General features: G+C 43.3%; 1 protein-coding gene across 1 annotated transcript in view; it reads left to right on the top strand.

The window, feature by feature from the left end:
• NCMAP (non-compact myelin associated protein) overlaps nucleotides 1-27,793 on the top strand; it is an 86,719-nt gene that overhangs the window by 46,639 nt on the left and 12,287 nt on the right. The window contains exon 3 of the mRNA XM_031961533.1: nucleotides 2,558-2,716. Coding sequence (XP_031817393.1) covers nucleotides 2,558-2,716 — 159 coding nt within the window. The remainder of the gene's footprint in view (nucleotides 1-2,557; nucleotides 2,717-27,793) is intronic.

Here is a 27,793-nt window from a genome sequence, read left to right as displayed (position 1 = left end):
ACCTAATGAGGTTAAGACATAGTCTTTGCTATTTTTATAATGAGATAGCTGAGGTGACTCAGTGGAAAGACCATTCAATCTGGAATCGGGAAGACTCCTCTTCTTGAGTTCAACTCTGTTCTCAGACACTAATTGTGTGACTTCCGGCAAGTCATTTGTTTATCTCAGTTTCCTCATCTGTAAAATGAGCTGGATAATCAAATGGCAAACCATTCCAGTATCTCTTGCCTAGGAAAACCCACACAAAGAATCAGATTCTGAATTGACACTGACTAAAATTTAATAATGCTTTCATGGTAAAACAGGTAGAATTAGGAAGACCTGGGCTCTTTTTTTTTTTTTTTTAATCTCTGACACCACGTAATCATAATTTTACATTCCAATGTCCCAGGGAACTCTCTAGGACATTTGAATAAGAGAAGGTTTTAGGGCCAATATCCCCACATTAAGGGAGATCCACCTCCTTATTTTGCAAGGTAAGAAGTACAAGGTTAATTATTCCCTCTTCACAGATCAGAAAACTGAAGCTTTGAGAAATCAAATGAAGAGGGGCAGGGGGATTTACTGACAAGAGAATTAGCTCTGGCATAAAAAGCTCTGAATTCAAAACCTGACCCACTACTTACTACTTCCTCCTCTTTGTGTTTTTGCTTCCTCATCTATAAAATAAAGGGCTTGGAGCAGCAGACCTTTGTCATCCCTTACAATTCTATTTCTTTTCTTTTAAAACTAATATTTCATTGAAAAATTTTAATTATATTTTGTTTAACCTATTACAAGTAAAAGCAATTTTAACATCCTTTGTTTTCTTATAAGTTTTGAGTTTTAAATTCTATCTCCCTCCCTCTCCACCATTCTCCCTGAGATTGTAACCAATCACTACAATTCTTTTTCCAATTAAATTTGTTTTAGTAGCTTTTGTTTTTTATGTTGTCTAAACATCTCTCCGTATCCCAGAGGATACAGTTCCTTATAACAAAGAATTTGTTTTTTAATTCTCAAAATTGGTCAACATGTCAGAAGCAATCATTGTATGCAATGTTCTACATTCATGGATCCCCCCTCCCCTCCCCACACACTTTGATAAGTGTCTTTTCATAGTTTTTGTCATGTTGCCACATTAAATTTCCACTGCCTAGTGATGTTCTTTCCATTTCTATTTTTGGAGTAATTGGATAACTTCAGAGAAATGGAGAAGACCTCTATGTACTGATGAGGAGAGAATTGAGTTAGAATTAGGAAAATAACTCACAATAATAATATTATAGAGAAAAACAACATTGACAGACTTTAGAACTCTGATCAATTCAATGACGAACCACAAATCCAAAGAATGGAGATTAAACACTCAGAGATATACATTTTGGGACATGGCCAATGTGGAAATTACGTGTAGCTATGTACTGAGGGCTTTAGTATTGTTTGTTTGGTGGTTTTTTTAATAAGTCTCAGTTAACATCTCAATCCTACCCAAAGCCTTCTCTGGTCCTTCATAGAGGGATTTATCACCAAATTGTTTATCCTGTGTTTATTTTGTTTTGTACATAGTTGTGTTCCAGTGTTGTCTCTATATCCCCTTTTCTCTCCAACCCACCTTAGACTGAGCTAGTTAACAGCATGTGTATGTGTGTGTGTCCAGTGTTGAGCATTGTGCCTAGCACATAGTAGGTGCTTCATAAATATTTATTGACTGACTATATTAGGGATAGCTTTCCTGTTATTTCAGGTGAAATAGTCGAGCTTATCGTTTGTTCTGTTCTCGTTCGATAATGCCCCGGTTCTCAGGATCAGAGATTTAGAGCAGGAGGAGACAGGGGTCATCTCGGGCTAGTTCTCATTTTACAGAAGAAGAAACAGTCTGAGAACGGCCGAGTGACTTGCTCAAAAGTCATTCTCAAAACAAGTAGAAATAGGCTTTGAATCCAGGCCCCCTGGCTCCCACATCCATCCCTTCTTTCCGGGCTGAGATCCTTACACACGTAACACTGGGAGCTCCGATCCATTTTCTCCTAGGCCCCTTTCAGAGAGGTACATCCTTACTCTCTTGGGCTGGATTTGGAGATAAAGGATCCGAGCGTCTCAGCTCTTCCTCCCCCTGTGACCTTCACTTCCTGAGCTCAGTTTCCTCTGCAAACTGGGGGATCCAACCTAAAAAGGGAGGTTGGATTAGCTGATCCCTGAAGGTTCCTCCGAGCTCTGAGACCCACGATCCCTGTGTTTAAGGCAGGACGGAGTCAGAGATACTTTGCCTGAGCTGGAGGACTCGAACCTCAAGCTGAGGATTTAGAGGTGGAGAGACCCCCGCACTCTGAGCAAGCTGGGACGGACTCGCTGAGAGTCGTCAGGGGACCACGGGGAGGCGCCACGGCTCCGCGGACTGCGGACCCCCGGGCACCTGGCGCAGCCGGGCAGCCCGGGACTGCCCCTCTCCCAGCCGGGGGCCGGAGTGGGGGCGCGGTCCCAGTGCGCCCGCCCCTTAGGGGATCACCTGCGCCCAGACCCGGCTAACGGACAAGACCATCGGGCTGGGGGCTGGGAGCTGGTGCGCCGCGCTGAGCGCGAAGCTCGAGACCTAGCAGTGCCAAGCCCGGAGCGCTCGAGCCCAGGACCCCGAGCCCAGAGGCTCGGAGGCGGAGCCGGGAGCGCCTGCGGCGGCCGCGGAGCGGCGATGACTGCCGGGCCCCAGAGCTTGTGAGCGGGGCCGCGGCCGGACAAGGTAAGGGGAGCGAGCGCCCGTGCGTCTCTGCCAGCGGCCGCGGCACGAAGAGTCTCGGCCAGCTGGCCCCGGTGCGCGTCGGTGCCCGTGCCCCCGCGAGCTGCCCGACTCCCTTGGGATCTGCAGGGGCGGAGAGCGGTCCCAGCGCAGCCCGAGCGAGCCCACCCAGAACAGCCATCACCGGCCAGGGATCGGGGCCAGGAGCCAGGGCAGAGGACTTAGAAAGGGGGGAGAGGGGAAGGGGGCAATCCCTTCTTTCTTCAGGATTTCGAGCCTTTTTTTTTTAGACATGTCCTGTCCTCTTCCCTTATCCTGGATCTCCGCCCTTAACCCCCCGAAAGAAATCTCCAAAGATCTGATTGGGAGATCCCGCTCGCAATCCTGCTGCTGGAGGGCCGGGACTGTTTCATTCCTGCCTTTGTCTTGTACGGAGGCCTTGGACCTAGTAATCATTTAAAAAGCATTTGCCAAATCGAGGCCCCCTAGGATCGCCCGTCCCTCTTCCCAGGACCGTGGCAGAGTTCCAGATCTCCGGAAGGCACCGTGATCTGGTCCAATCCCTCATTTTCCAAATGTGGAGATGGGTCCTCAAAGGGGCAGTGATCGATCCCAAACACCTGGATAGGAAATAGCCAAATGTTCGGTGTATCAATAATTTCTGGTGTTTGTGCTCCTGGTAGCAGGCCCTTGAGGTGTGTAAGGCAGGTAGGATTCTCAGTTTGTTGTTGAGGAAACTGTAGTAGTCTGGAAGATAGGGGTTCAAGTACCCTTCCACCTCTTCATTTCTCGGGGCTTCATTTGCTTCTGTAAAATGGGCGGAAAGACACTTTATTTCCCTTCCTTAATGTTTCCGTGGTGTCCAGCTCCAAACCCCATGTGTGTTTTCTTGGCAAAGATACTGGAATAGTTTGCCATTTCCTTCTCCAGCTCCTTTTACAGAGGAGAAAACTGAGGCAGACGGGGTTAAATGACTTGCCTAGGGCTACACTGCTAATAAGTATCTGAGGCTGCATTCAAACTCAGGAAGATAGATGAGTCTTTCTGACTTTTAAGTCCGGTGTTCTGACCACTGAACCGCTCCTTCCATCTAATAAAACACTTGTGAAGTCAGTTCTCCAGGATAGAAGAAAGAATCCTGGTGGCAAAGTCTGGGTCCTTCTTGTACCTGGATTCTACCTAATTCTAGGTAGTTGGACTAGTGGTTCTAGTTAGTTGGACCAGATTACAACTCTTAATTTCTATCTTATAAATTTTTCCCCCCAACACATTCTACATTCTAAGGTCCATTTCCAGCTCTGACATCCTGCGTTCTAACGTTTCTTTCCAACTCTTGATATCCTGTGTTCTGACAGTCTATTTTTTTTAAAGTTCCTTCTAGCCCTAACTTTCAATGTTCTAAGACTATCTTCTAGCTCTGATATTCTGTTCTGAAACCACTTCCAGCTCTGATAATCTGCTCTGGGGTCTGTTGCAGCTCAGAAGACCTGAGAATAACATCAAAAAGCTCATATTCTAATACAGGGACTAGTGACCAGAGAAGAGCGTTTTAACCTGGAAGTCAGTAGGTACAGGGAAGGAAGAGCAAAAGATAACTGACTGACCTGCCCCTTTATTGCTTTTAACTACAGGAACCCAGCTTGCAAAGTGATAGCAGAACTTAGAATCCAGTCTAGTGGGAAAGCCTTTGATATTTGGGGAGAGAGAGAGAGAGAGTATAAAAGAAGAAGAGAGAGAGGGAGACAGGGAAAGGAAGACTAATAGCAATGGGGGAGGTAGCATATCAAGACAGGGAATCAGTCTGGGAAGGAGGAAGATCTTCATGTGAATTCTACTTTCCTTAAAGATTTCCTGGGTGATCTTGGGCCAGTGTGAGCTTGCAAACTTTGGTACCCTAGGCAATATTTTTAAATTATAGACAGCAGTGGGAATTCTTCCATTAGAAGTTGTGCATGACAAGGAAATAAAAGTGTAAAACTCAAATTACTTAAAAGGAAGAAATTTGGGGAAAGATGGAAATTAACAACTGCTCATTTGGTCCCTGGAGAGTTCCCCATCATTAGAAGTAGTTACATTCTAACATTTTGAGTGGGAAAAGTCCTTATAAGTTCATCAGGCCTGAACTCTCCTGTCTACCCCCCATTTTTACAGAAGAGTAAACTGGGAATGCTGGGTGTGGAGGCAGCAAAGACCTGAATTCAAATATAATTTAGCTGGGTGATCCTGGGCAAATCACTTCACTCTGCCTCAGTTTCTTCATCTGTCAAATGAGCGGAAGAAAATAGCAAAACTGCTCCAGTATCTCTGCCAAGAAAACCCCAAATGGGGTCATGAAGAATTGGACAAGACTGAAATGACTAAACAAACTGAGGGTAAGGGAAACTGAGACTTTTTTAAATGCCTTACCCAAAATCACCCAGGTAAAAACCAGAGGATGTTCTGTCCCCAAATCCAGTGTTCTTCAGACCACAACCAAAACTGTCTGTTTGCCTGGGATGTTAAAGAGAAGATTTCTGGGTAGGATATGGGGTAGGAATAGAAAAGACTTAGGTCCTACTGGCTTTAACATTTTAGGAGTCAGAGACAGATTGCCTATAAGAGAGGAGAGCCCTAAGATTCTCATTGTTGGCTGCCAATCTCCCCTTCTGCCTACTTCCTCACTCCATTCTCATACTTTCTCTCTTTAGCAACCCCCCAGCCCAGCTAGTATGTAACTGTGTTGGAAATCACTCAGATACTGAGGGAGATACAGGGAATGTGCTTTCTACTTGTCTCTCCCCAATCTGGGAGCATCTCTCTCTCTCTCTCTCTCTCTCTCTCTCTCTCTCTCTCTCTCTCTCTCCCTCTCTGTCTCTCTCTCTCTCTGTCTCTCTCTGTCTCTCTCTCTCTCTCTGTCTGTCTGTCTCTCTCTCTGTCTGTCTCTCTCTCTCTGTCTCTTTCTGTCTCTCTCTTTCATCTTCTTTTCTTCTTGTCTCTTCTTCTCTTTTATCTCTCCTCTCTTTCTCTTTGTGTATCCCTTTCTCACTCTATTTCTATCTTTTTCTTTCTGATTTTCTCTTTTTTCTTCTCCTTCTCTTCCTCCTCCTCCTCTTCCTTCTTCATTTTCTTTTCTCTCTCCTCTTTGTCTCTCTTTCGCTCTTTCCCTGTCTCCCTCTCTCTCTTCTTCTTTTACTTTTTTCTTATCTTATTATCTCTCTCTCTATTTCTCTCTCTCTCTCTCTCTCTATTTCTCTCTCTCTCTCTCCCCCCCCCCCCAAATCAAAGGCTTTCCCACTAGACTGGATTCTAAGCTCTGCTATCACTTTGCAATCTGGGTTCTTGTAGTTAAAAGCTATAAAAGGGCAGATCAGTCATTTTTCTTTTGCTCTTCCCTCCCTGTACCTACTGACTTCCAGGTTAAAACGCTCTTCTCTGGTCACTAGTCCCTGTATTAGAATATGAGCTTTTTGATGTTAGGGATTGTCTTCAGTTTGTATTTGTAAGCCCACACCTAATGCTTAGCATATAATAAACACTTAATAAATGCTTGTTCACTCATTCATTCAATATATAGTAAGTGCCTACTGTGTACAGAGATATATATAGTTTCTGAGGAAGTTGACGTACCAAAAGTCCCTGACTTCCTGCAGCTTACAGTCTAGTAAAGGAATATGAAACCTGTTCCAGGAACTATAAATACACAGTGATACATGATACAAAAGGTACACATGCAAGGCCAAGGTATCCACAGCCCTCCCATTCTCACTCTTTCCCTGGGTAAGATGCTTCCTTGGGGTCATCTAACCCCAGGGAGTATTCGGGAGGCTTTAATCATTATTAAGTTCTTGAGGGCTCATTAGAGGGACCACTTCACTTAGAATTGGAGAACAGACTTTGGAGGTGGAAGGGAACTTGAGATCATCTAGGCCTAATCAGCAATCAATCAAAAGCCTGATACAGAGTAGATATAAATCTTTATTGACTGATTGCCAGACATTGTGATTTTAAACACTGGTGATACAAAGACAAAAATGACAGATCCACATCTGTTCTTTTACAAGATGATAAAATTAGGTCCAGAGAAGAAAGAATGACTTGTCCAAGATCACATAGCAGCTTGAATTCGTGAGGAGCAGAGTTTAGAAGAGGAAAAGGGGTGGATGACTTGAAGGGAAAACCAAAGAGAAAGGGAAGGCAGTATTTCTTAGGTATTTGGGGGACATTCCATTACTAGTTTGCCTGGTAAACTATTTTCCCTCTTTGATTGCTCATCTCCAAAAGGAGATTGGGATAAATGATCTCCAAATGATCTCTTTCCAACACTGTGAATCTCTGGAAACTCCATGACTGGGAATCAGGACTCCTGAGTTTGACAGGGAAGTAGTATTTGACAAACAAGCCTCTCTTTTCAGTGATCATTTATCACCTTTTCTGTCTCATCTTAAGTGAATTTGAAATCTCTGCAGATTAAGAATTACAGAGGAAGCATCTTGGGACACTTGTCATTAGAGAGGGGGCTCCTGGGTAGTTCTAAAGTTAGCTCTAGCTTACTCCTTTGGGCCTTAATCCTGGGCACCACAGACAAGTTTTATATTCAATCTTCCCTCAAGAAATTGTTTAGTGTTAACTCTTTGGGATAAAGCAAATATTAAGCTAAATGCTTTATGGCCAGGCCAGAGAAGTATCCCACGTATAAAAAGGAATCACTGGATTTGAAGGATGAAGAATACTTGGAAGTGACTTCTTGAGAAACTGAGGCTCAGAAATGAAAAGTGACTTGGCCAGGATTACCCATTTGGAGCAGTTTCGCTCTGGGGGAGAGGTTAAAAAGGGAGCAAGGCGCCCGAGGCAGTGCTGAGGTACCTGCCAAGCAACATACATGAATTCCCGAGCTTTAGCTGGGTAACTGGTACAAATGGGGCCCCACAGCCCAGCCCAGCCCTCTGCAGCAGAAGGGGAGAGAAGGCTGGGGAAGCTGAGCCTTCCATGCGGTTTCCATGGTCCCCAAGGGAAGCTAGCTGCTGTTTTGCCTGAGGAAGAAGCAGGAGACTTTGCCAATCCCAAAGACAGAGGGGTCTGTTCTTTTTTGCAGTCCTTCCTGGCTGCCCCTATGTGGCCTCTTTGGCTGGGCTGTGCACACCTGGTTTGTTGAGCAATCTGGGGAATGGCTGCTTTCCCTGGCACCTGTTGTGCTGCTGGAGGGAAGCAAGGGGCCCGTGGAGGTGTGGGAGCTTCTGCAGGAGATCGAGCCCTACTTGGGAGAGCGGGCATCCACTGGGATAAGGACTGGAGGCGATGGGATAATGTCTATTTGGAGACAGGAGAACTGCTTTTGAATCCCAGCTCTATTTAGTACTTGTGACCCTTGATCCCATCCCTTCCATGTCCAGTCCAGAAACCATAATCAAATCAAGGCCACCAGAATTTCTTCTAAGAATATGCTAACTGACTTTCCTGTGGCCCTATTCACCATCTTCCTGTTTTCCAAACCCCAACATCCCTTTCTAGCCACCACTACCCTTATATGTCTGTCTCTCCCTTTTAGAGGGCAGGCTTCTTAAGGACAGAAATGATCTTACTTTTCTCTTCATATTTCCAGACACTTAGCCTCATGCTGGAACTATAGTAAACCTTTTTTATTTGTTCCTGACGACCTTTCCAGACATTTCATATTATTCCTCCTTGAGCCCTAATTCACTCATCTATAAAATGAAGGAGTTTACCTAGATAAACTCTGAGATCCCTTTCAGTTCAAAACCTATGATCAAATAATAATAACAACAATTCACATAGCTTTTTAAAATAAAGCTTTTTATTTTTAAAACATGCATGGGACAATTTGACAACATTGACCCTTGCATTGCCTTGTGTTTCAGATTTTCTTCTCCTTCCCCCAATCCCCTCCCCTAGATGGCAAGCAATCCAATATATATGTTAAACATGTTAAAATGTATGTTAAATCCAATATGTATAAACATATTTATACAATTCACATAGCTTTCTATTTATTTATTTTGCATTTAATTTTTTCTCAATTACATACAAACAAAATTTTTAAAACATTTTTTGATATTATAATAGCTTTTTATTTTTTTAAATGCATGCAAAAAGAGAATTGTATAAATATGTTTATACATATATGGATTTAACCTATATTTTAACATGTTTAATATATTGGATTGCTTGCCATCTAGAGGAAAGGGTGGGGGAAAAGAGAAGAAACTGAAACACAAGGCTAAGCAAGGGTCAGTGTTGTCAAATTATCTGTGCATATGTTTTGAAAATAAAAGACTTTAAAATTTAAAAAAAAGGACTAGAATTACAAAATAGAGCAATAGCCAATACATCAATAAACAAAAATAAAATAAAATGCATGCAAAGATAATTTTCAGCATTCATCCTTGCAAAATCTTGTGTTTTAAATGTTTCTCCCTCCCTCCCCCTCTCCTAGACTTCAAGTAATCCAGTATAGGTTAAAAATGTGCAGTTCCTCTAAACCCATTTCCACATTTATCATGCTGCACATAGCTATTTAGCATCAAAAACTGTTTCAAGTTTTGTTGTCATTCAGTTGTTTTCACAGTCACAGCTCCCTGTGACTCTACCTGGGGTTTTCATGGCAGAGATATTGGAGCGGTTTGCCATTTCCTTCAATTCATTTGGCAGATGGGGAAACTGAGGCAACTGATTGAGTTAAGTGACTTCCCAGGACCACACTGTTGTTGTAAGTGCCTGTATTTGAACACAGCCTGGGACTTCCTGACATCAAGCCCAGTGTTGTATCCACTGCGTCCATATATGCAGGATAAATTAGAGAGAATCAGCAGAGAAAAGATGCTAATATTTAGGGGATTGGCAAAGAAGGTGAGATTTTTAGCAGAAACTTGAAGGAATCCTGGGAAAACAGGAGATAAATGGGATAGAGGGAATCCCAGGGATGGGGGCAGCCCTGAAAGTGCCTGAAGATGGGAGGTGGAACAAAGAGCCAGTGTCCCTGGCATGACAAGCATGTGTGTGGGGGTCAGAAGGAGGGGGAGTGTGTAAGGAGCCTGCGAGGGTGGGAGGGGGCCAGATTCTCCAGCCGTGGCCTCTTTCCTGAGCTCTGTTCTAGCAACACTTGCTGCCTTCGGGATATCTCCAATAGGATGCTTCAGACTCAACACATCCAAAAAAGAACGCATTGTCTTTCTTCTCAAACCCTTCCTCTTCGAGCTGATATCTTCCCTTTGTTGACTATTTACAGTTTATCCAGTATATGTCTTGTTTGTCCATAGTTGTTTGCATATTGTCTCTCCTTTTATACTGTGAGCTACTGGGGGCTTGTTTGCCTTTCTTTTGTGTCCCCATGTTTGGTATAGTACCTCGTATACAGTAAGTGCTTAATAATTGCTATTTGACTCACTCTAGAGCCTGTGTTCCTTCTCTGCAGTATACCAACATCCCCCTCTCTGGGTCCTTACCTCTGCTTCCAGAATCTCTAGTTTCCTTCCAGGCTCAGCTCATCTTGCCTTCTCTGGAAAGCCTTCTCTTCTCTCTCCATCTTGACCCTCCTCATTTATTAACACTTTCCCCCCTCACAATATTGTACCTTGTATTTACGTACGTGTGTCTATGTTGCATCCCACTTGGTATAAATAAGCTTTCAAACAGTTCTGATGGTTAAAACACTTGTTCAGACAACAAGCCTAAGTTTAACTCTGCAGCTTCCACCCAATGATGTTGTTTCTTTCCTCTGGAGCCAAACATGACAAATCTTCAAATCCTTTTTTTTTCCAAGTCAAGGGGCAAAGTTTATTATAATTGTGGGCTAAGTTCCAAAAAAACTTAGCAGAGAATCAGGAGCAAGAAGATATATTTATAGGAAAAAAGTAGAGAGACCAGGTGCTTCATGGCCCTGATAAGCTAATTTTAAGGCTTCTAGGTGGAATTGGAGAGTGGTCTTAGGTGGGATTGAGGAGTGGTCCGGTAAGCACCTTATTATTGAATTTTGTGATTTAGAGGTGAGTTGAGGAGTAAATTTTCACATACTTGATGACAATCATGTTCCCTCCCCCAACCCCTGAATCTTTATTGTTCCGGGTTAATCATGTAGGGTTTCTTCAAAAAATGCTCATATATCATGAACTCAAGAACCTTTGCTGTACTGATTACCCTGCCCTGGACACTCTCAGCTTATCGATGGTCTTCTTAAACTGTGGTGCCCAGAACTGAACACCGCATTCTGAAAGTGTGATCTGCCAAGTACAGAATACAATGGGGTTAGTATCTTCCTGTTCCTGGGAGACTATGATCTGCTACCCACTGTGGCCTAGGATTACACACCTATCACACAGCTGACTCCTAATGGTCTGCTGAGCCATCCCCCCTCCCAGCTTCTTTTTAGAACAGCTATCCCTACCGGAGCTATTTTATATTTGGGGAACTGGTTTTTTTGGGGGTTTTTTTTTGTACCTAAGTGCAAGATATTATTTTCTTTTTGAATTTCATCTTGATTTCAGCCCAGCCTTCCAGCCTGTTAAGAACCTTTTGCATTTTAGCTGTCATACATATTATCTATCCCTCTCAGCCTTGTTCCACTGATCTGCAATTCTAAGAGCCGACTGTGACCTCCTGGGTTCTAAGGTTCCTCCCAGCTCTGACCTCCTGGGTTCTAAGGTTCCTCCCAGCTCTGACCTCCTGGGTTCTAAGGGCCCTCCCAGCTCTTAGATCTGCAATTTTGATGAGTGTGCCTTCTTCCATTTCATTGATCAAGTAGTAAAAAACCACTAGACCAAACACAAATCCTTGGAATACTCTACTGGATACTTCCTATGGCATTGCCATCACATACTCAACCATTCACTACTCTTTGAGTCTAAATCTCTCTGACTGGCTAAGTGTCTAGTCCATATTCTCTTTCTTCTCCAGAAAAATAAGATATTTGGTAAAAAAAAAAAAAAATTAAAGTCTAGGTAAACTATATCTGTGCATCCTCTTTATCTACTGTCTCAATAATCCTGTCAAAAAAGAAAATGAGGTTACTCTGGTGTGACTTGGAATTGATTTCTAGTTACTATTTTTTTCCTAGACATTTTCCAACCATCTCTTTAATGACTCTTCCTAGAATTTTCCCAGGAATTGAAGTCAGGCTTATAGTTGGCAAATGTTCTCTCTGTGTGTCTCTGTCTATCTGTCTGTCTATCTCTGTCTCTGTCTCTGTCTCTCTTTAATCATGTACATACTCTCAGTCTTTTTCTCTCTGTCTTTTTCTCTCAGTCACACACTCTCTCTCAATCTCTCTGTCTCTGTCTCTCTCTGTGTCTGTCTGTCTTTGTCTCTGTTTCTCTCTCTCTCTCTCTCTCTCTCTCTCTCCCATCCCCTCTCACTGTCTCTATGTCTCTGTCTCTCTCTCTCAGTCTCTGTCTGTCTCCGTCTCTCTTCCTTCCCCTGTCTCTGTCTCTTTCTCTGTCTCTCTCCCTTCCCTTCTCTTTCTCTCACTTCCTTTCCCTTCCCTTCTCTCCCCTGTTCCCCATCCCCCAAATCAGGACATTGGTCCCCTTCAATCTTCTGGCCGCTCTCCCGTTTCCCATGATCTTTCACAGATCGCTAAGGTTGCCTTGGCAGTCCCACCCACCAATTCTTTCACACCTGGAGGAAGTAGCTAACCTAGACCAGGTGAGCCGAATTCATGAAGGTTAGCCCCTCCCTTGCCACGTGCGAGATGGGGCAGCTCCTTCTAAGTCAGAGAGAAGCGGGGCTCAGGCCCAGTGGGGCTTCCTGCGAGAAGCCTGTGTTGACAACCCACTCCGTGCTCCTTCCCCACCCTCACCCCCCTTGGAAATGACTTTCTATCTACTGTGTGTATGTTTTGTATTTATTTTTCTGCGGTTTTCCCCAGCGGATCGAGGGCTACATGAAGGCAGGGACTGTTTGGCTCCGGTGTTTTCGCCTCCAGTGCCTGACCTCGAGAGCACCTTTACTCCCTTCTCGCTGAATGAATGACTTCAACAATGTAAACAGAAAAAGTAATAACACAAGGCAGAATGTGGAGTGTAACACTGACCAAGTGTGGCCCCGAAGGAGCAAGGAAAAAACTCACCTTCCTCCTTTTTTGCTGGAGAGTCAGGGCTGGGGATGTGAAGTGTTTCATGTACTGTTTGCTACCTGGTCAGTGGATTTTGCTGAAAATTTGGTTTTTCAAAAATTTTCTGGGGAGAGGAAAAGTGAGGGGGGGGGGGACCTTGGGAAAAGAGCAGGCTATAAAAGCAAAAGGCATCAATAAAGCTTATTTTTTAAAGGACCAAGGAGTGTATCTGGGAAGTGGAGGTGGGGATGGGGAGCTATTTCCCAGCCAAAACCAATTTTTGATTTGAGGAAGAGTTTAGACAATATGGTATTTCCCAACCCAGACATTCAGTATTCTAAGGACCCCTCCAGATCTGAAATTCTGTGTTCTAAGGGCCCTCCCAGCTCTAACATCCTGGGTTCTAAGGGCCCTCCCAGCCCTGACCTCCTGGGTTCTAAGGGCCCTCCCAGCTCTGACATCCTGGTTTCTTAGCACCTTCTAGCTCTAACATTTGATGATTCTCGGACTCTCCTAGGTCTGGGAGGATAAGTGAGTGACCCCAAGGGAGAAACTTTGACATGCTTTGCAGTTGGGAATACTTCCCAGAGCCAGGAGTAACATAAGGCTCTTCCTGCCTCTTCCTCTGGGTCCTTCATCTCCCTTGGATCCGGTGATTTTGTCCTGGTCCATCTTTCCCCCTCCCCCTTTCCCTCCTTACTCCCACGCTTCCCTTAAGGAGCCTGAGCCAGCTCTTTCTTGCTTTTTGTTTTGATGAAAGTGCTGAGTTCTGTTCCCAGGCCCCTGAAGCCCCCATAATAGATATCAGGGCTCAGCTGTCTACCCTAAAGCCCCAGGAAACGGGTTTGAACAGAGGCGCGCCAGCTGGAAACTGGGGGCTGACAGCCCCTCTCCCCACTCCACCCCCATGACTGAATGACTGTCTTTTCCATTGGTGATCAAATGAACAAATGTCTTTTTTTATCCTCCATCTCAGCTCCTTCTTCTTCTCCATCCAGAGTCTGATCAAATGTCTATTACCCCTAGAGATTAAATTTGTTTCTTCGTGAGTGGGTGAGATCTTAAAATCATCTTGGTGGTTAGAACTAGGAGGGACTCAGAAGTCCCTAGGCCAACCCCCTCCTTGTACACAGGGAGAAATTAAAATCAAAACAAAACAAAACAAAAAAACTCAAATAAGAATCATCCATGTGAAGACTTTTATAGTAAGCATCTCAGCCCTGGATCGGAAGCAATGTCTCCAGAGTTATCAGAGCTGCAATCTCCAGGATGAGCCTTCCTGTTCTGACAACTCTTCGGATATCCGGGGTTCTAAGGGCCCTCCCAGCTCTGACCTCCTGGGTTCTAAGGGCCCTCCCAGCTCTGACATTCTGTATTGCTAGATTCCTTTTTAGCTTTCTCCTTCTCTCTTCTAAGTTCTTTTCTAGCTTTGATATTTTATGTTCTAAGGCCCTGCCAAGCTGTTTCACTCTGTGTTCTAAGGGCCCTTCTCAAGTCCCTTATATAACTGACACTCTGTGTTTTCAGGTTCTTTCCAGAAATCATGTCATAAAACTTCCTAATTTTATAAGTCAAGAAATGATTCCAGAGGGATTGATTCCTCAAGACACACAAACTAACTGGTTGGTTCTGATATTCGGGATAAAGCCTGCCATTTCTGCTCAATCCCAGAGGAGAATCACCAGAGTAGAGAACTAAGCTTCATTTGCCTGGAGGTACTTACCCTGATTTTCAGGCAGTTCTAAAATTTTGAAATGTTCTAAAATTTCTATATATTAATAAGATGAAACTACCCCCAGTGTCCCACAGATTCACAGCTAGGATTTGTAGAGTCCCCTGTGCACTAGAGGAAGGTCTGAGGATGGATGTTTAGAGTGGAGAGAACACAAAACTTGAGATCAGAAGCTCTGGGTTTGAATCTGCTGCTTATTTGCTCTGGGATCCAGGTCAAATCATTTAGCCACTCTGAGCCTCAGTTTCCTCCTCTGTAAAATCAAGATGTTAGATGAGGTGATTTCTAAGGCCCTTTTCAATTCTCGCCTTGGTGATGCTATGATTAGTCTCAGGATAGAGGTGTGTATTGACCAAGCCCCTTCATCCCAGCTTTGCCCAGTTCTTTGGGGTAGCCCCTCAGGAAATGTAACAGGGGGAGAAAATGAGCTGGGAAGAGGCAGCTAGGGGGCACAGGGATTAGAGCATCAGCCCTGAAGTCAGGAGGACCTGAGTTCAAATATAGTTTCAGACACTTAAACTTCCTAGCTGTGTGACCTTGGGCAAGTCACTTAACCCCAATTACCTCAGGGGAAAAAAGAAATTAAAAAAAAGTGAAGTGGGAAAAGTAAGTAATGTAGAGCTCATTCACTCCTCCGTGAATACACCTTGCATTTTACAGCCTTTCCATCCTCTTGAGTGTTAGACCTGCCAGATTGATGTAGCATGAATAATTAATTAGTCCTGTTTTATAGATGAGTAAACTCAAAGAGATTGGCTGACCAGAGCTTTCCCAAGGAGTTCTTAGCAGAGCCAGAGCTCAACTCTAAAGTCCAGATAGCATTCTTTTTCTTCCTTTTTTTTTTTTTTAAATTAAAGATTTTTTCTTGATATCTTTTCTATTGCGTTCATTTCCACACAGCACCATCATCATGGACTCATGATCTCTTTTGGTGCAATTATGCCACATTACCCACCACCTCCCTAAGAGATGGTGAAATAGTGACATTGAAAGGAGAATAATTGGACCTTGGTACCTGAGCTTTCTTCTCTCAGGAGCCATTTATACCATCACCCCTTTCCTATAACTGCTGCCCAGTCCTGGGAAATGAGGTCTTTTTATACAGCAGGATGATGGCAAGGGAAATTTTGGAGCTCCTGAGTAGAAACTATGGGACTCCTTGAGATATGCTCTTTTCCTTCCTCTTCCTCCCCTGGTCTCCTTCCCGCAATGTTTATTTGGTCTGCAATTCTTTATTCAATCATAAGCTGCCTCTCCCCGGTCTGACTGTAAGCTCCTTGAGGGCAGGACTAGGGTATATTTATCCCGGATTACATGGTCTCCCTGTACAGGTCAGAGCATAGTTATCTTTCAATAAATGCTTCTGTATAATATGTTGTATTTAACATATACTTTAACAGATTTAACATGTATTGGTCTACCTGCCATCTGGGGGAGGGCGTGGGGGGAAGGAGTTTTTGCAACGGTCAATGTTGAAAAATTACCCATGAATATATTTTATTAATAAAAAGCTATAATAACAAAATAAATAAATAAATGAATAGATTGATAAATAAATAAATGAATGAAAAGGAAGGAAGGAAGGAAGGAAGGAAGGAAGGAAGGAAGGAGGAAGGAAGGAAGGAAGGAAGGAAGGAAGGAAGGAAGGAAGGAAGGAAAGAAGGAAGGAAGGAAGGAAGGAAGGAAGGAAGGAAGGAAGGAAGGAAGGAAGGAAAGAAGGAAGGAAGGAATTCCAGAGAGAGCCAGAGAATGAATAACAAAATTGGAGAGGGGAAGGAAACCTTAATTCATCCACCTCCTCATTTCACAGATAAAGAAACTAAAGTCAAGAAAAGTCAAAGAATCAGGTTATTGCTAAAGCTTCATAAGATCATAGGTTCAAAGGTAGCCGAGAGCTTTCATTTCATTGTCTCCCTCTCCTTATTTTATAAACTGAGGTCTAGAAATTTGCACTTGTTCAAGTTCACATAGGGAATAAGTAGAAAAGGCAGGTTGGCACCCAGATCCAGCTTCAAAAAGCAATTAGCCATCCATCCCCAGTTGCCTCTGAACTCAACCAGATATGGGATCTGGGGGCTGCAGCTCACGCTGAATGAGGACCATGGGAAGGAAACTAGGGTAGTCAGCTTGGAGAAGAAGCTTGGGGGGGGGGGCAGCTATTTTTTTTTTTTTTTTTTAGTATTTTTGGAGCTGTCATGTGAATGAGGAATTATTAGATTACCTTTGCCTGGCCCTCTGCCCCAGAGGCCAGGGCAGCTAGGTTGTGCAGTGAATAGAGTGCCATGCCTGAAGTCAGGAAGACTTGTCTTCCTAAGTTATATCTGATCTCAGATACTTACTGGCTGTGTGATCCTGGACAAGTCACTTAACCCTGCCTGCCTCAGTTCCCTCATCTGTAAAATGAGCTGGGGAAGGAAATGGCAAATCATTCCAGTTCTTCTGCCAAGAAAACCTCAAATGGGGTCAGAAAGAGTCAGACATGACTAAAAACAAAACTCAGAGGTCTCTTGGTTTCCCTGGAGAATGGCCCTAGCTATGGACAGTACAGTTGACCTGTGGAGCTCTGGGAGAGCAGGTACTTTTAGTTACTGGTTGGCATTTTATCTATTACTTTATAGATGACCCCCACATTTTAATTTTTTTCTAAAAATATTTTGTTTTATATTTTCTACATTATATCTTTAGTGAATTTCTCCCTGTCTCTCTGTGTCCCTGGGTGTCTGTCTCTGTCTCTGTCTCTCTTTGTGTGTGTCGCTCTGTGTCTCTCTGTTTCTGTATCTCTGTCTCTGTGTCTTTATGTTTCTATGTCTGTCTCTGTCTCTGTGTTTCTATGTCTATCCTCTCTGTCTTTGTCTCTCTGTATCTGTCTATGTCTGTGTGTGTCTCTCTCCCCCTCCTTCTCTACAGAGCCATCCCCTATAATAAAATGTAAAAGAAGGAAAAATTCCCCAAAATATTGAAAAAAATCTGCCATTATATGGCGTGTTCCCTGCAGGGCAGGGGGTATCCTCTCATCTCTGGGGATTAAGTTTGCTCATTATAATTAGACAACATTCAGCTTTGATTATTTTGTTGTTTTTCTTTCTGTTTACACTGCAGTCACAATGGCTCTTTTTTTCCTGGCTCTCCTTCCTTCACTTTGCATCTGTACACGTCTTCCTTGCTTCTCTATATTCTTCATATTCCTGTAACGTTCCGCTACTTTTATGTCCCGGAACTTGTTTAGTAGTTCCCTAATAGATGCTTTCCTCCCCTTTGAGGGGTCCCTGAGCTCCCCAAAGGACCCCTTTGGGGGCTCCCGGGAGAGCAGGCAGGAAGCAGGGGAAGGGAGGGCCGGTGCCTCCGGCCTGCAGAGACATGACAGGAGCCAGGAGGCAAGCCAGTGCCCTGTGACATCCCCATGGTCAAGCCCCAAAGCAGGGACAGCCAGAGTCGGCATCTCGACATGGGACTCCACCTCCTTTCCCCAAACCCCAGGAGAGAGATGTCCCGGGAATGTTATGGGCTGTGGTGTTTGCTCAGGCCGGGAATGTGGAGCCCTGGGCAGAGAGCAGAATAATATTTATCTATGTCACCACCGGGCTCTGCCTTCTGGAGGCCCCCAAGGGGTACCTCCCAAAGAAGCAGTTACATAACCAGGAGCTGACAAGGCAGGAACGAGAAGGGAAGAAATCATCCTTCCTCTTGTTTTTTTAAGTCTTTTGACACATGTTGAAAAAGCAGGTGCCAGCAAAGTCCTCCAGTTTCTTCTCCAAGGCGGCTTCCCATCCTCAGAGCTCCCTGAGAAGCTGCTTTATCCCTCTTACATTATGGGATTTGATCTTCCATCTCTGAGCATCCATCTGGCCTCAGAGAAGAAACTTTAAAAAACAAGAGAAACAAAACCAAAGGATGAGAAGTCTGAGGCGGAAGGAGAAGGAAGCAGGGGGAGGAGGACAGAGAGCAACCAGTCAGTCTGTCCATAAACATTTCTTAAATGCACTCTATGTACCAGCACTGTTCTGGTCTCTGGGAATTCAAAGACAAAAGGGAGACAGTCTCTGGCTGAGAGAAGGCCTAATATAAGTCCTAATATAAGGACAAGGAGGCGGCGGAGGCAAAGAATGGCAGAACCGGACCCTAAAGAAATGTTTTTTATTGTTCAGTCATTTCCATCATCTTCATGTCCCCATTGGGGTTTCCTTGGCAAAGATACTGGAAGGGTTTGCCATCTCTTTCTCCCAGTTTATTTTGCAAAGTAGGAAACTGAGGCAGACAGAGTTAAGTGACTGGCCCAGGGTCACACAGCTAGTAAGTGTTTGAGACCAGATTTGCACTCAGGGAGTGAAGGCTTCAGGCTTCAGACCCACTGTTCTATCCACCTCAAAGCTTCCAAACAGGGTTGGCTGGAAACTTATTATCTCAGGGGTCAAGTGACTGTAAGGCCATTTAGCCCCAGCCAGACTGAAAAAGAATTCTCTCTATGATACACCCGATAAATGGTCAGCCAATCTCCACCTGAAGACCTTCAGAGACAGGGAACTCACTATCTCCCAAGGTAACCACTTTGGGATGGACAGCTCTTCATTAGAAAATTCTTATGATGATCAAGCCCCATATTGGAGACCCTTCCCTAACCTTGCCTCCATTGGGGATGCTGTTATTGCTGGAAGGGCCCTCTCTAACAAGCTGGGGTTTCTCACCATTTTCCAAGATAGCATTGCTGAAAATGGGTCTTGCAAAGGCTAAGCACTGGTGCCCCTTATGGAAGAAATTCAGTACCTGGTCAGGGCCTGGATTCACCACAGCAGCTACCCTGTTGCAGCTGCCTTATCCCCCTTCACTTTCCCCCCTACCCCAAGTGATGAGTTCCTACCTAGGATCACCATTTAAGGAAATGTCCAGGCCATCCACAAACACTTTTCTCTCAACTCCACTCCTGATTCTTCAGACTTTTCCACTTTACCTCACACTGATCATACCCTTTTCAGCATCCTTCCACCCCTCCCAGTGGAATGTAAGCTCCTTGGTGGTAGCAACCATCTATTTTTCCCCTTTTAGTTGTACTTTGAGTGCTCATTATAGTACCCGGTACATAGTGAATACCTAATTAATATTCTTCCTTTCTTCTTTCCTCTCTCCCTCCCTCCCTCCTTCTCTCTCTCTCTCTTTCTTCTCTCTTTCTGTCTTCTCTTTCTTTCTCTCTCTTCCTTCCTTTCATCTTTCCTTCCATCCTTCCTTCCTTCCTTCCTCCCTTCCCCCCCCCCTTTCTCTTTCTTCTATGAGCTAGACCAGGGCTTTTTAAACTTTTTCTACTCATGACCCCTTTTTAACCAAGAACTTTTTACATGACCCCAAGTATAGATATATAAAACAGGTATACAAGTCAGACATCTACTGATAATAACTCATAATTTTGTGACCTCCCACATTCAATTATGAGAACCTATATGAGATTGACAGCCACAGTTTAAGAATCTTAGGGCTAATCTAGGGGAGAACATGGGGAAAGTGGAGGGGAATGTTGAAGAATGGTCCACACATGTTTTGAAAAATAAAAAGCTTTAATAAAAATAAATAAATTCACAATTAAAAAAAAGAATCTTAGGGCTAGACAATATTGTGACTGGTCAGAATTAATTCAAATGGCTAGATTCACACAATAGGGTAAATGAATACTATCTTGGAAGGAGGGAGAATGCTTCAAGGATCTGTATGTGACTCTGCTCTAACCAAAGTTTTGCCTGACTCAGATAATAGCAAATGACCCCAAACTGGAAAAGATAGCTCAAGATCTTTGCAGGACCAAATCAAATGAGGTAAAATTTAATAGGGCTCAATGTAAGGAGTTACAGTTGAATTCAAAAAATCAATTTCTCCTACATAAATAGAAGAGACATAGCAGGATTTCTGCTTGACTGAGAAAGCTCTGGGAATTTTAGTGGGTTGAAAGTTTAATGAGTCAGTAGTGGCAACCAGTAAAACACTAATTTGTTCTTGGGCTTTACTAAGAGATGCCAACTTTAGGTAGAAATAAGAGATATTAGTCCTACTCTGATCTGTCTTATTAGACCACAGTTAGAGAGCACTGTGTTCAGTTCTAGATGCTGTGTCATAGGGAGTCAGAATCAAGAAACGTTTATTAAGAACCTTCTCTGTGAGGACTGTGGGAACTGAGTGTGGATCACAACATAACATTCTCACTCTTTTTGTTGTTGTTCGCTTGCATTTTGTTTTCTTACTCATTTACTTTCTTTTTTGGATCTGACTTCTCTTATGCAGCAAGAGAATTGTATAAATATATTTATACATATTGGATTTAACATATATTTTAACATGTTTAACATATATTGGATTGTTTGCCATCTAGGGGAGGAGGTGGGGGGAAGGAGGGGAAAATCTGAAACACAAGGCTATGCAAGTGTCAATGTTGTCAAATTATCCATGTATATGTTTTGAAAATAAAAAGCTTTATTAAAAAAAAGAAGAAGAAGAACCCTGTCTGTGTCAGGAATTGTGCTAAGTGCTGTGTATACCAAAAAAAGGCATTCACTTGAAGGAGACCACCTAGAAAGTGATCAGGTTTATTTTGCATGACATAAAATGACAGACCAATGGGTAGCTGTTTCAGCCAGGAAAACTTAGGCCTGACTTAATGAAAATCTTTTTAACGAAGCTATTTTTGAAATATCAAAGCTGTCTGAAAGTATAATGGGCTCCCTGAGAAGGCTGTGGGTTCCTCATCACTGGAGGCCTTCATGTAGAGAGAAGCTAGGTGACCATTTGTTGGGGATGTTGTAGGGAGGAATCCTGTTGAGGTTAAGGTTGGACCAGATGGCTACTAAGCCAGCAAACTTTCTACTTGAAAGTTTCTGTGCTTTTTTCACACTTTCTTTTTTTTAGCCTTTGATTCTCACTCCAAGGCTCACATTTACTTTATCTCACATACATAACTTGTCCTTTTCTTCAGGATTTTACTGGTTCTACTACATTTTAGTTCAATTTAATGCAAGTCTACAATCCTATTAATTTTATTACAATCACTCATACTGGATTGGGGGAATGTAGCAGATAGTGAGTAACTATGATACCCTGCATTGGACTAAGTAGTTCATAAAGTCCATTCTCTTGCACCTGAAAGGCCTAGGTTCAAAACCTGACTGACACTACCTGTTATACTTTTAGGTAAATCACATCCTTAAGCTTTAATTTCCTATTATAAGGAATGGGATGAGTCTAATAAATGAATAGATTAGACTAGATGAGCTCCCTTGGTACCTCTCAGTTCTAAGTGAATGATAAATGAATAAATGAGAAAGCATTTATCAGGTGCTTACTAAGTGCTCCACAAGGAAAGACAGTTCTTGCCCTCAACCAACTTATTTCTAACAATGGGAGACAACATATAAAGGAGTGTGTTTGGAATGTCCATGATAATTCTCCAGCCGATGCTTAAATTTAATTAGCTTTCCCATCTCCACTCTGCCCCCTCCCCAACTTCCAATATGGAGCCACTGCTGAACTTGAGAGCAGTTGGTGCTCCTGAGTTGGAAGGGGAATTCCATCCCGTTTCTCTTCCTGATCACTAGCTCATCAATGATGTTCCAGGCCTCCTTGAGATTGTACACTGAAATGTAGGAAAATGTAAAATTCATTAGGTATAGAAATTTGGGTTTTTGTTAACATTGTTAGTTGGAAAATTAAGGGCTTTCTCCAGGCCCAGAGTCCAACCATTTTTAGCTTTCAACCAAAGACAGTGAAAAACATGGTGGTTTGAAGTCACAGGAGAAAAGAAAAGAAAAAGAGGAGAGAGAAAGAAAGAGAGAGAGAGAGAGAGAGAGAGAGAGAGAGAGAGATTGGAGAAAAGGAGAGGGAGAAAATGGGGGAAGGGAAGGGGATGGTGGGGGAAGGGCAGGGCAAGGGGAAGAGGGAAGAGGAGAGCATGAGGGGGGAGAGAGTTTTTAAATGGAACTTAGTCACCCAAACAAGCATCCCAGTGTGTCTTTGGAGCTATTGTGACTGGCTGAGAGCCAGCTGTGGCTCCTGGCTGCTGGAACTTGCCCCCAGCTCTCTTGAGCAGCTGTGGTTGTTTCCCCCAACTCCCATCTCCTCTGGAGTCTGGGGTCTTGGAGCAGGAAGATGGGATGGGCAGGACGGGGAAAGGGGATGTTGTTACTTCTGGGATAAGGGGCGTGTAAGGCACTCCCTAGAGAGGCTCAGGGCCACGTCCCAAACAGGAAGACTGGAAAAATCACAAGATAGCTGCCCTTGGAGGTTGTTAGAGCTAGCAGGGACCTTAAAGCAAATTGAATCCACATGCCCTTATTCTGTACTGGAGAAAACTGAGGCCCATGAGAGAAAATGGCTTTATGAAGGTCACACGGCAGTCTGCCCAGTGTTCTGACTCTCAGACCCAGATGGTCTCACTGTCCCCTACATACATCTTGTATCTTTCTGATTCCAGATTTGGGTTCACAATTCTCCCTGTAATTAAATGAGTCAAGGGATCAAAGGTTTTGTGCATAAAGAGACCTAATGTTATTACATTTTGACCTCTACTGAGACCTAAGCAAATTAAGTTCTTTAAGTTCTCCAGCTAGTAAGTGATTTTTATCTGGCCACCGGACCAGTGGCTCTGGAGGGGAAAGTGAGGCAGGTGCCCTTGCCCAGCCCTCCCTCACTTAAATCCAGCTCGCCTGCATGTCGCGGTATCACCTCCCTGATGTCAGGGTCCTCTGTGAAAACCAGGGACCAATAGCCACAGTCAGGATTCCAGTGGGGTCCTCTGGCTAAATCTAAGTACATTAACCAAGCCAGCGCTACTCTTCTGCCCTGTATTCCCCTTCTCCATTTGGCTGGCCTTTTGGAGGCCTTTAGGGTCCAGCTCAGTTAGCTCCTCTTCTTCCTCCTCCTCCTCCTCCGAGAAGCCTTCTCTGACCAGCCCAGGGCAAAGGGATTTCTCATCTCTGACACTGTCCAGGGGTCCTCAAACTACGGCTTTGGTCAGATGCTGCAGCTGAGACTGTTTATCCCCCTCACCCGGGGCTATGAAGTTTTTTTATTTAAAGGCCCACAAAACAAAATTTTTTTTTTATTATAGTCTGGCCGTCCAACAGTCTGAGGGACAGTGAACTGGCCCCCTATTTAAAAAGTTTGAGGACCCCTGGATACCGATCACTAGGTAGTTAATCACAGAGCACCTTCTGATTTGTTTTCTGAACTTTTACTCATCTCTTACACAGAATTCATTTGACTTCTAATGTATTTATCTCTTGCTCCCCAGCTAAACTGTAAGCCACTTGAGGGCAGGGACAATGACCTCTTCTTTGTATCTGGGGCTGGCTGGATATCATGGGCTCTCACCAATCAGGGGAGTTCTAGTTCTAGCACCATCAGCAGCAGGGCAGCGTGGGCTGGTATGTGGCCAAGGACATGTCCGGCCTCCATTTAGCTAACGTAAAGGACAGAAATTCCTCTCAGAAAAGTTTTTGAGTAATAGAATACATAACCCAGGCTGGTTGAATTGGACCTTGACTCATTAGAGTTCCCCCCACCCCCAATAACCCTGTAGAATTCAGATAGAAAAACAAGAAAAATGGATGAGAGGCCATGTATTACCATGGAGGAATCCCAGCTGTGACATTGACTACAAGTATGACTTTGGGTGGGTCCTTTTGGTTCTCAAGATTTATTACATCATCTGTTAAATCTGACTATGGTTTTATGCCCATTACTTGGAACAAATTAAAATAGTTAAACTTATGGAGGTACACAATCAACTGAAATCTTTTACACCTTGACAAAAATTTTTTTTATATATAACATGTTGTCTTTCTCTGTACTTATTTTGCACAATTTGCTATTGAGATCAGAAGAATTTGATCCATAGTCTTTAAACTTTTCATTGGGCAATCCATACTTTTATCATGCAGGGTATAAAGTTTACTTTTGACAAGCATTTCATGTTTGCAGGTCTAGTCTTGATTACCCAGCCTTTAAGTTTTCAGTGGGGTTTCAATAAGTTGAGCTCCAAAGCTATTAAAGCATTGTTTATCTCCATCTCTTGGATACATTTCTAATCTTTCATGTTGTATGGCATGGGATAAGGGCAGATTCCATCTCCGTTTTGGAATATCTGCAACTTCAGAATAATTTTATTTCTCATTGTATTAATATATTTATCAAAATTCATCATCATTTAATAAGGATAAAACTTCCAGGCACTTTAGAAGCTAAAAACAAAAACATTTTTGAGTGTTCTATGAAGCTTTATGAAGATGCTTAGGTCTTATGAGCCTACTTGGACTTCTGATAATGTGTGTGTGTGTGTATATATATATATATATATATGATAATGATTTGGGGAATGAAAAAGTGAGTTTCTCCAATAAAAATTATCTTTTTTCCAATTCTCAGTCATCTAGTACTTTTATTGTCTTGCCATGAAAAATGTTTTTTTTTTCTTTTTAGTAATATTTAGATAGCTTTTTTTTTTTAGCTAGTCCTCCAAATAAACTTCCAATTTCAAGAAGACTATATACCACATTGTAGATGAATAAATTTCAACCCCTCTAGCTGCAAAGTTGCTCTGAAAATCTTTGCTTGTTTTCTGAGGATTAATTAGGCTATTTAGCAGCGGTACTTTGTTGCTTCTTTTTTGCTTTTCACAGCAAACTGGGGTTAAGTGATTTGTCCAGGGTCATAAGCTAGTAAATTTCAAATATCTGAAACCATATTTGGACTCCATTCCTCCTGAGTGTGCACCACTGCACCACCTAGCTGCCCCAGTTTGTTGGTTCTTATTGGGGTTTTTGTTTTTTCCTGAACTTTCCTTTTCAGTTAGGTGTAATCGATCCTGCTTCATCATGAGCTTGAATCATCCTTTAAAGGTGAGTATTTAATGCTTACATTAATACCCTGAGTGATAACAGTGATTGAAATGTGCTCTTTTTAAAAGAGTTACAACTTTGGCTGCTTCTTTGTAGTAATATCCATCCATTCCCCAAAACCACAAAATTAAACAAACAACAAAAGAGAGCAGTGGAACACGTGTATGGCACGAAATCCAGCACTGGACTAACAGAAACTTAACTAAACATTGAGAAACCAGCGTGGTCCAGTTTCATCTGGTCAGGACCAGATCTTCCAGCCAGCCTAGTGTTAGTAGAAACACAAACCTTATCATTGCTGATTGAAAATGAAATCGTATCAAAACTCTTGCTTGTTCTGCATAATCACACACCTCTCTACATGACCCACCTTTAGGGTTTCTTTCAGCTTTAGATCCTATGGGCAGTGCAAGAAATTATTGGGTAGCGAGTGAATCCATGATTTTATTCTCAGAGGGAGCCTCCTGGAAGAGAGAATTCCCTCTAACAATGCAGGTCAGCACCAGCTATAATATTTCCAGATGCAGAAAGTTGCCTAGAGCATGGAAAGCTTATGTGACTCTCCCGGAGTCACTTGGGCGATATGTCTCAGAGATGAGACTTGACTCCAGGTCTTTCTCATTCCAAGCCAAACTCTCTGCCCACTCTTTGGTTTTAGTTTTTTGTGTGTTTTTTTTTTTCCGAAGAATATAAAAAGTTCTAAAATATAATACTTATCCTTGAAATGTTTGTAAACTAGCTAAGAAATCAAAACACATGAACACTCAGATAGGGTTATGAAGAGTCAGACATGATTGAAAAATGACTCAATAACAGTATGTCATGGGTTTTACAGCTTCTGATTGAACTCCTTAACCACCAACCATCCTTAAACTATAAAGAAACAGTCCCAATATTGACTTATAATATTGGCTTAAAAACAGAAAGCTACTTTAAAGATCAATCCAGTACAATATTCTTAGAGCCCTGGGTAATGGCAACAACCGATCAATGAGCAAACCTATATTAAGTGCGCAATGTATGTTGGGAATTTGGAGGAGGGGAATATGTGGAAAGACAAACGGGAAACAGTGAGCCTGTGATCCAGTTTGAGTGATGGAAGGTGGTATGAGTTGGAGGAAGTCAAAGAGTGTAGTTTTACTAATATTGCCTAGAGCCAGCATCCCTGAGAAATTTTAAAGTGTCCTTTAACTGGGGGCAGTTAACTGACACAATGGATAGAGCATGAGGGCTGCTGTTGGGAGGACCTGAATTCAAATGTGACCTCAGACACTGAACATTTACTAGTGGTGTTATCTAGGGCAAGTCACTTAACTATAATTGCCTTGGGGGTGGGGAAATGCCTAAGCAACTGGTGGATGTCTCCCACCTAGAATTCTCAGAACAATTAGGGGAGCGTGGAGATGGTGAGAGAAGATGGTGAGGTAGAGTTCTATGGTGTCTCCCCATGGATTCCCAGAAGGCTCCATGCTCGCCTCTGAGGACAACTTTGAGAAGCCATCCCTGATCTTGTCTCTGGCTTATGCCCAAGTTTCCAGTGGTCTCCACCTGGGAAAAAAAGAATACCCAAGATAAGGTTGGGACCAAATAGCTCCAGTGTTCATGATTTGTGATGGAGAACACTCAATGTTTGAATGGGAGAGCTGGGATTGAGGGAAGCAAAGAGTGTTTTTTAAAGTGAAGGAAAGTTGTCCTAGGACTGTGGGTTCTCAGGACCAGAAGAGATAAGAGAACCAAGAGAGTTAGGGCTGGAAGGATCCTTGGAGAAAATCTCTAAAAAGCCCTGCTTGTATAAAGAAGGTAGGCTGAGGCCCAGAAAAAGGAAATCACTTAGCCCAAGTCCCTGAACGAGTTCGTGGTAGATGAAAGATCCCCATTCTAGGGCTGTTTCTGTACCATGCAGCCCAGGCTACAGTGAGGGGGTGGGGAGGGGGAATGAAACATTCTCCTATGTTACCTGGGCTCCAGAAGCTTCGATTCAGTGTTTTTTTTCTCTAGGGTACCAGGCCCCCACTCGAGATGGGAGGGTCATGTTACCGTAACCAGGCCAGGGTTAAACAAAGAAGGCATTCAGTGGGGGCAGACCGGCCCACATGCCAGGTTTCTCCATGCTATATTGTTTTCATCAGTCTCTTTCACTACGGAGGAGGATGGCCGTCCAGTCTGGTACATATTTAGTGGGGCGGGCTCCGAGGGACTAGGGATTCTTGGGAGCAGGAATGTTGACACGTGGCCAAAAGACAAACAGGCTACTGGAAGCTCTAGGTCACATTCCAGTTCTGGTTGGGCATGGGCAGCCCCGGCCCACGGACCTGGCCTCCTCCTACGGACCTGAGGGCCCTTGGTCTCTATTCCACTCATTTGGCATTTACTCTATGAGGCCTCCTGGCTGCTTATATTTGTACCTTACAAGGTTATTCAGACTGCTATAGGATTTA

Source organism: Sarcophilus harrisii, chromosome 3, assembly GCF_902635505.1.
Source record: "Sarcophilus harrisii chromosome 3, mSarHar1.11, whole genome shotgun sequence".
NCBI classification, from domain to species: domain Eukaryota; kingdom Metazoa; phylum Chordata; class Mammalia; order Dasyuromorphia; family Dasyuridae; genus Sarcophilus; species Sarcophilus harrisii.
The sequence above is the reverse complement of the archived record's forward strand: the minus strand, read 5'-3'. Positions and strand labels throughout refer to the sequence as shown.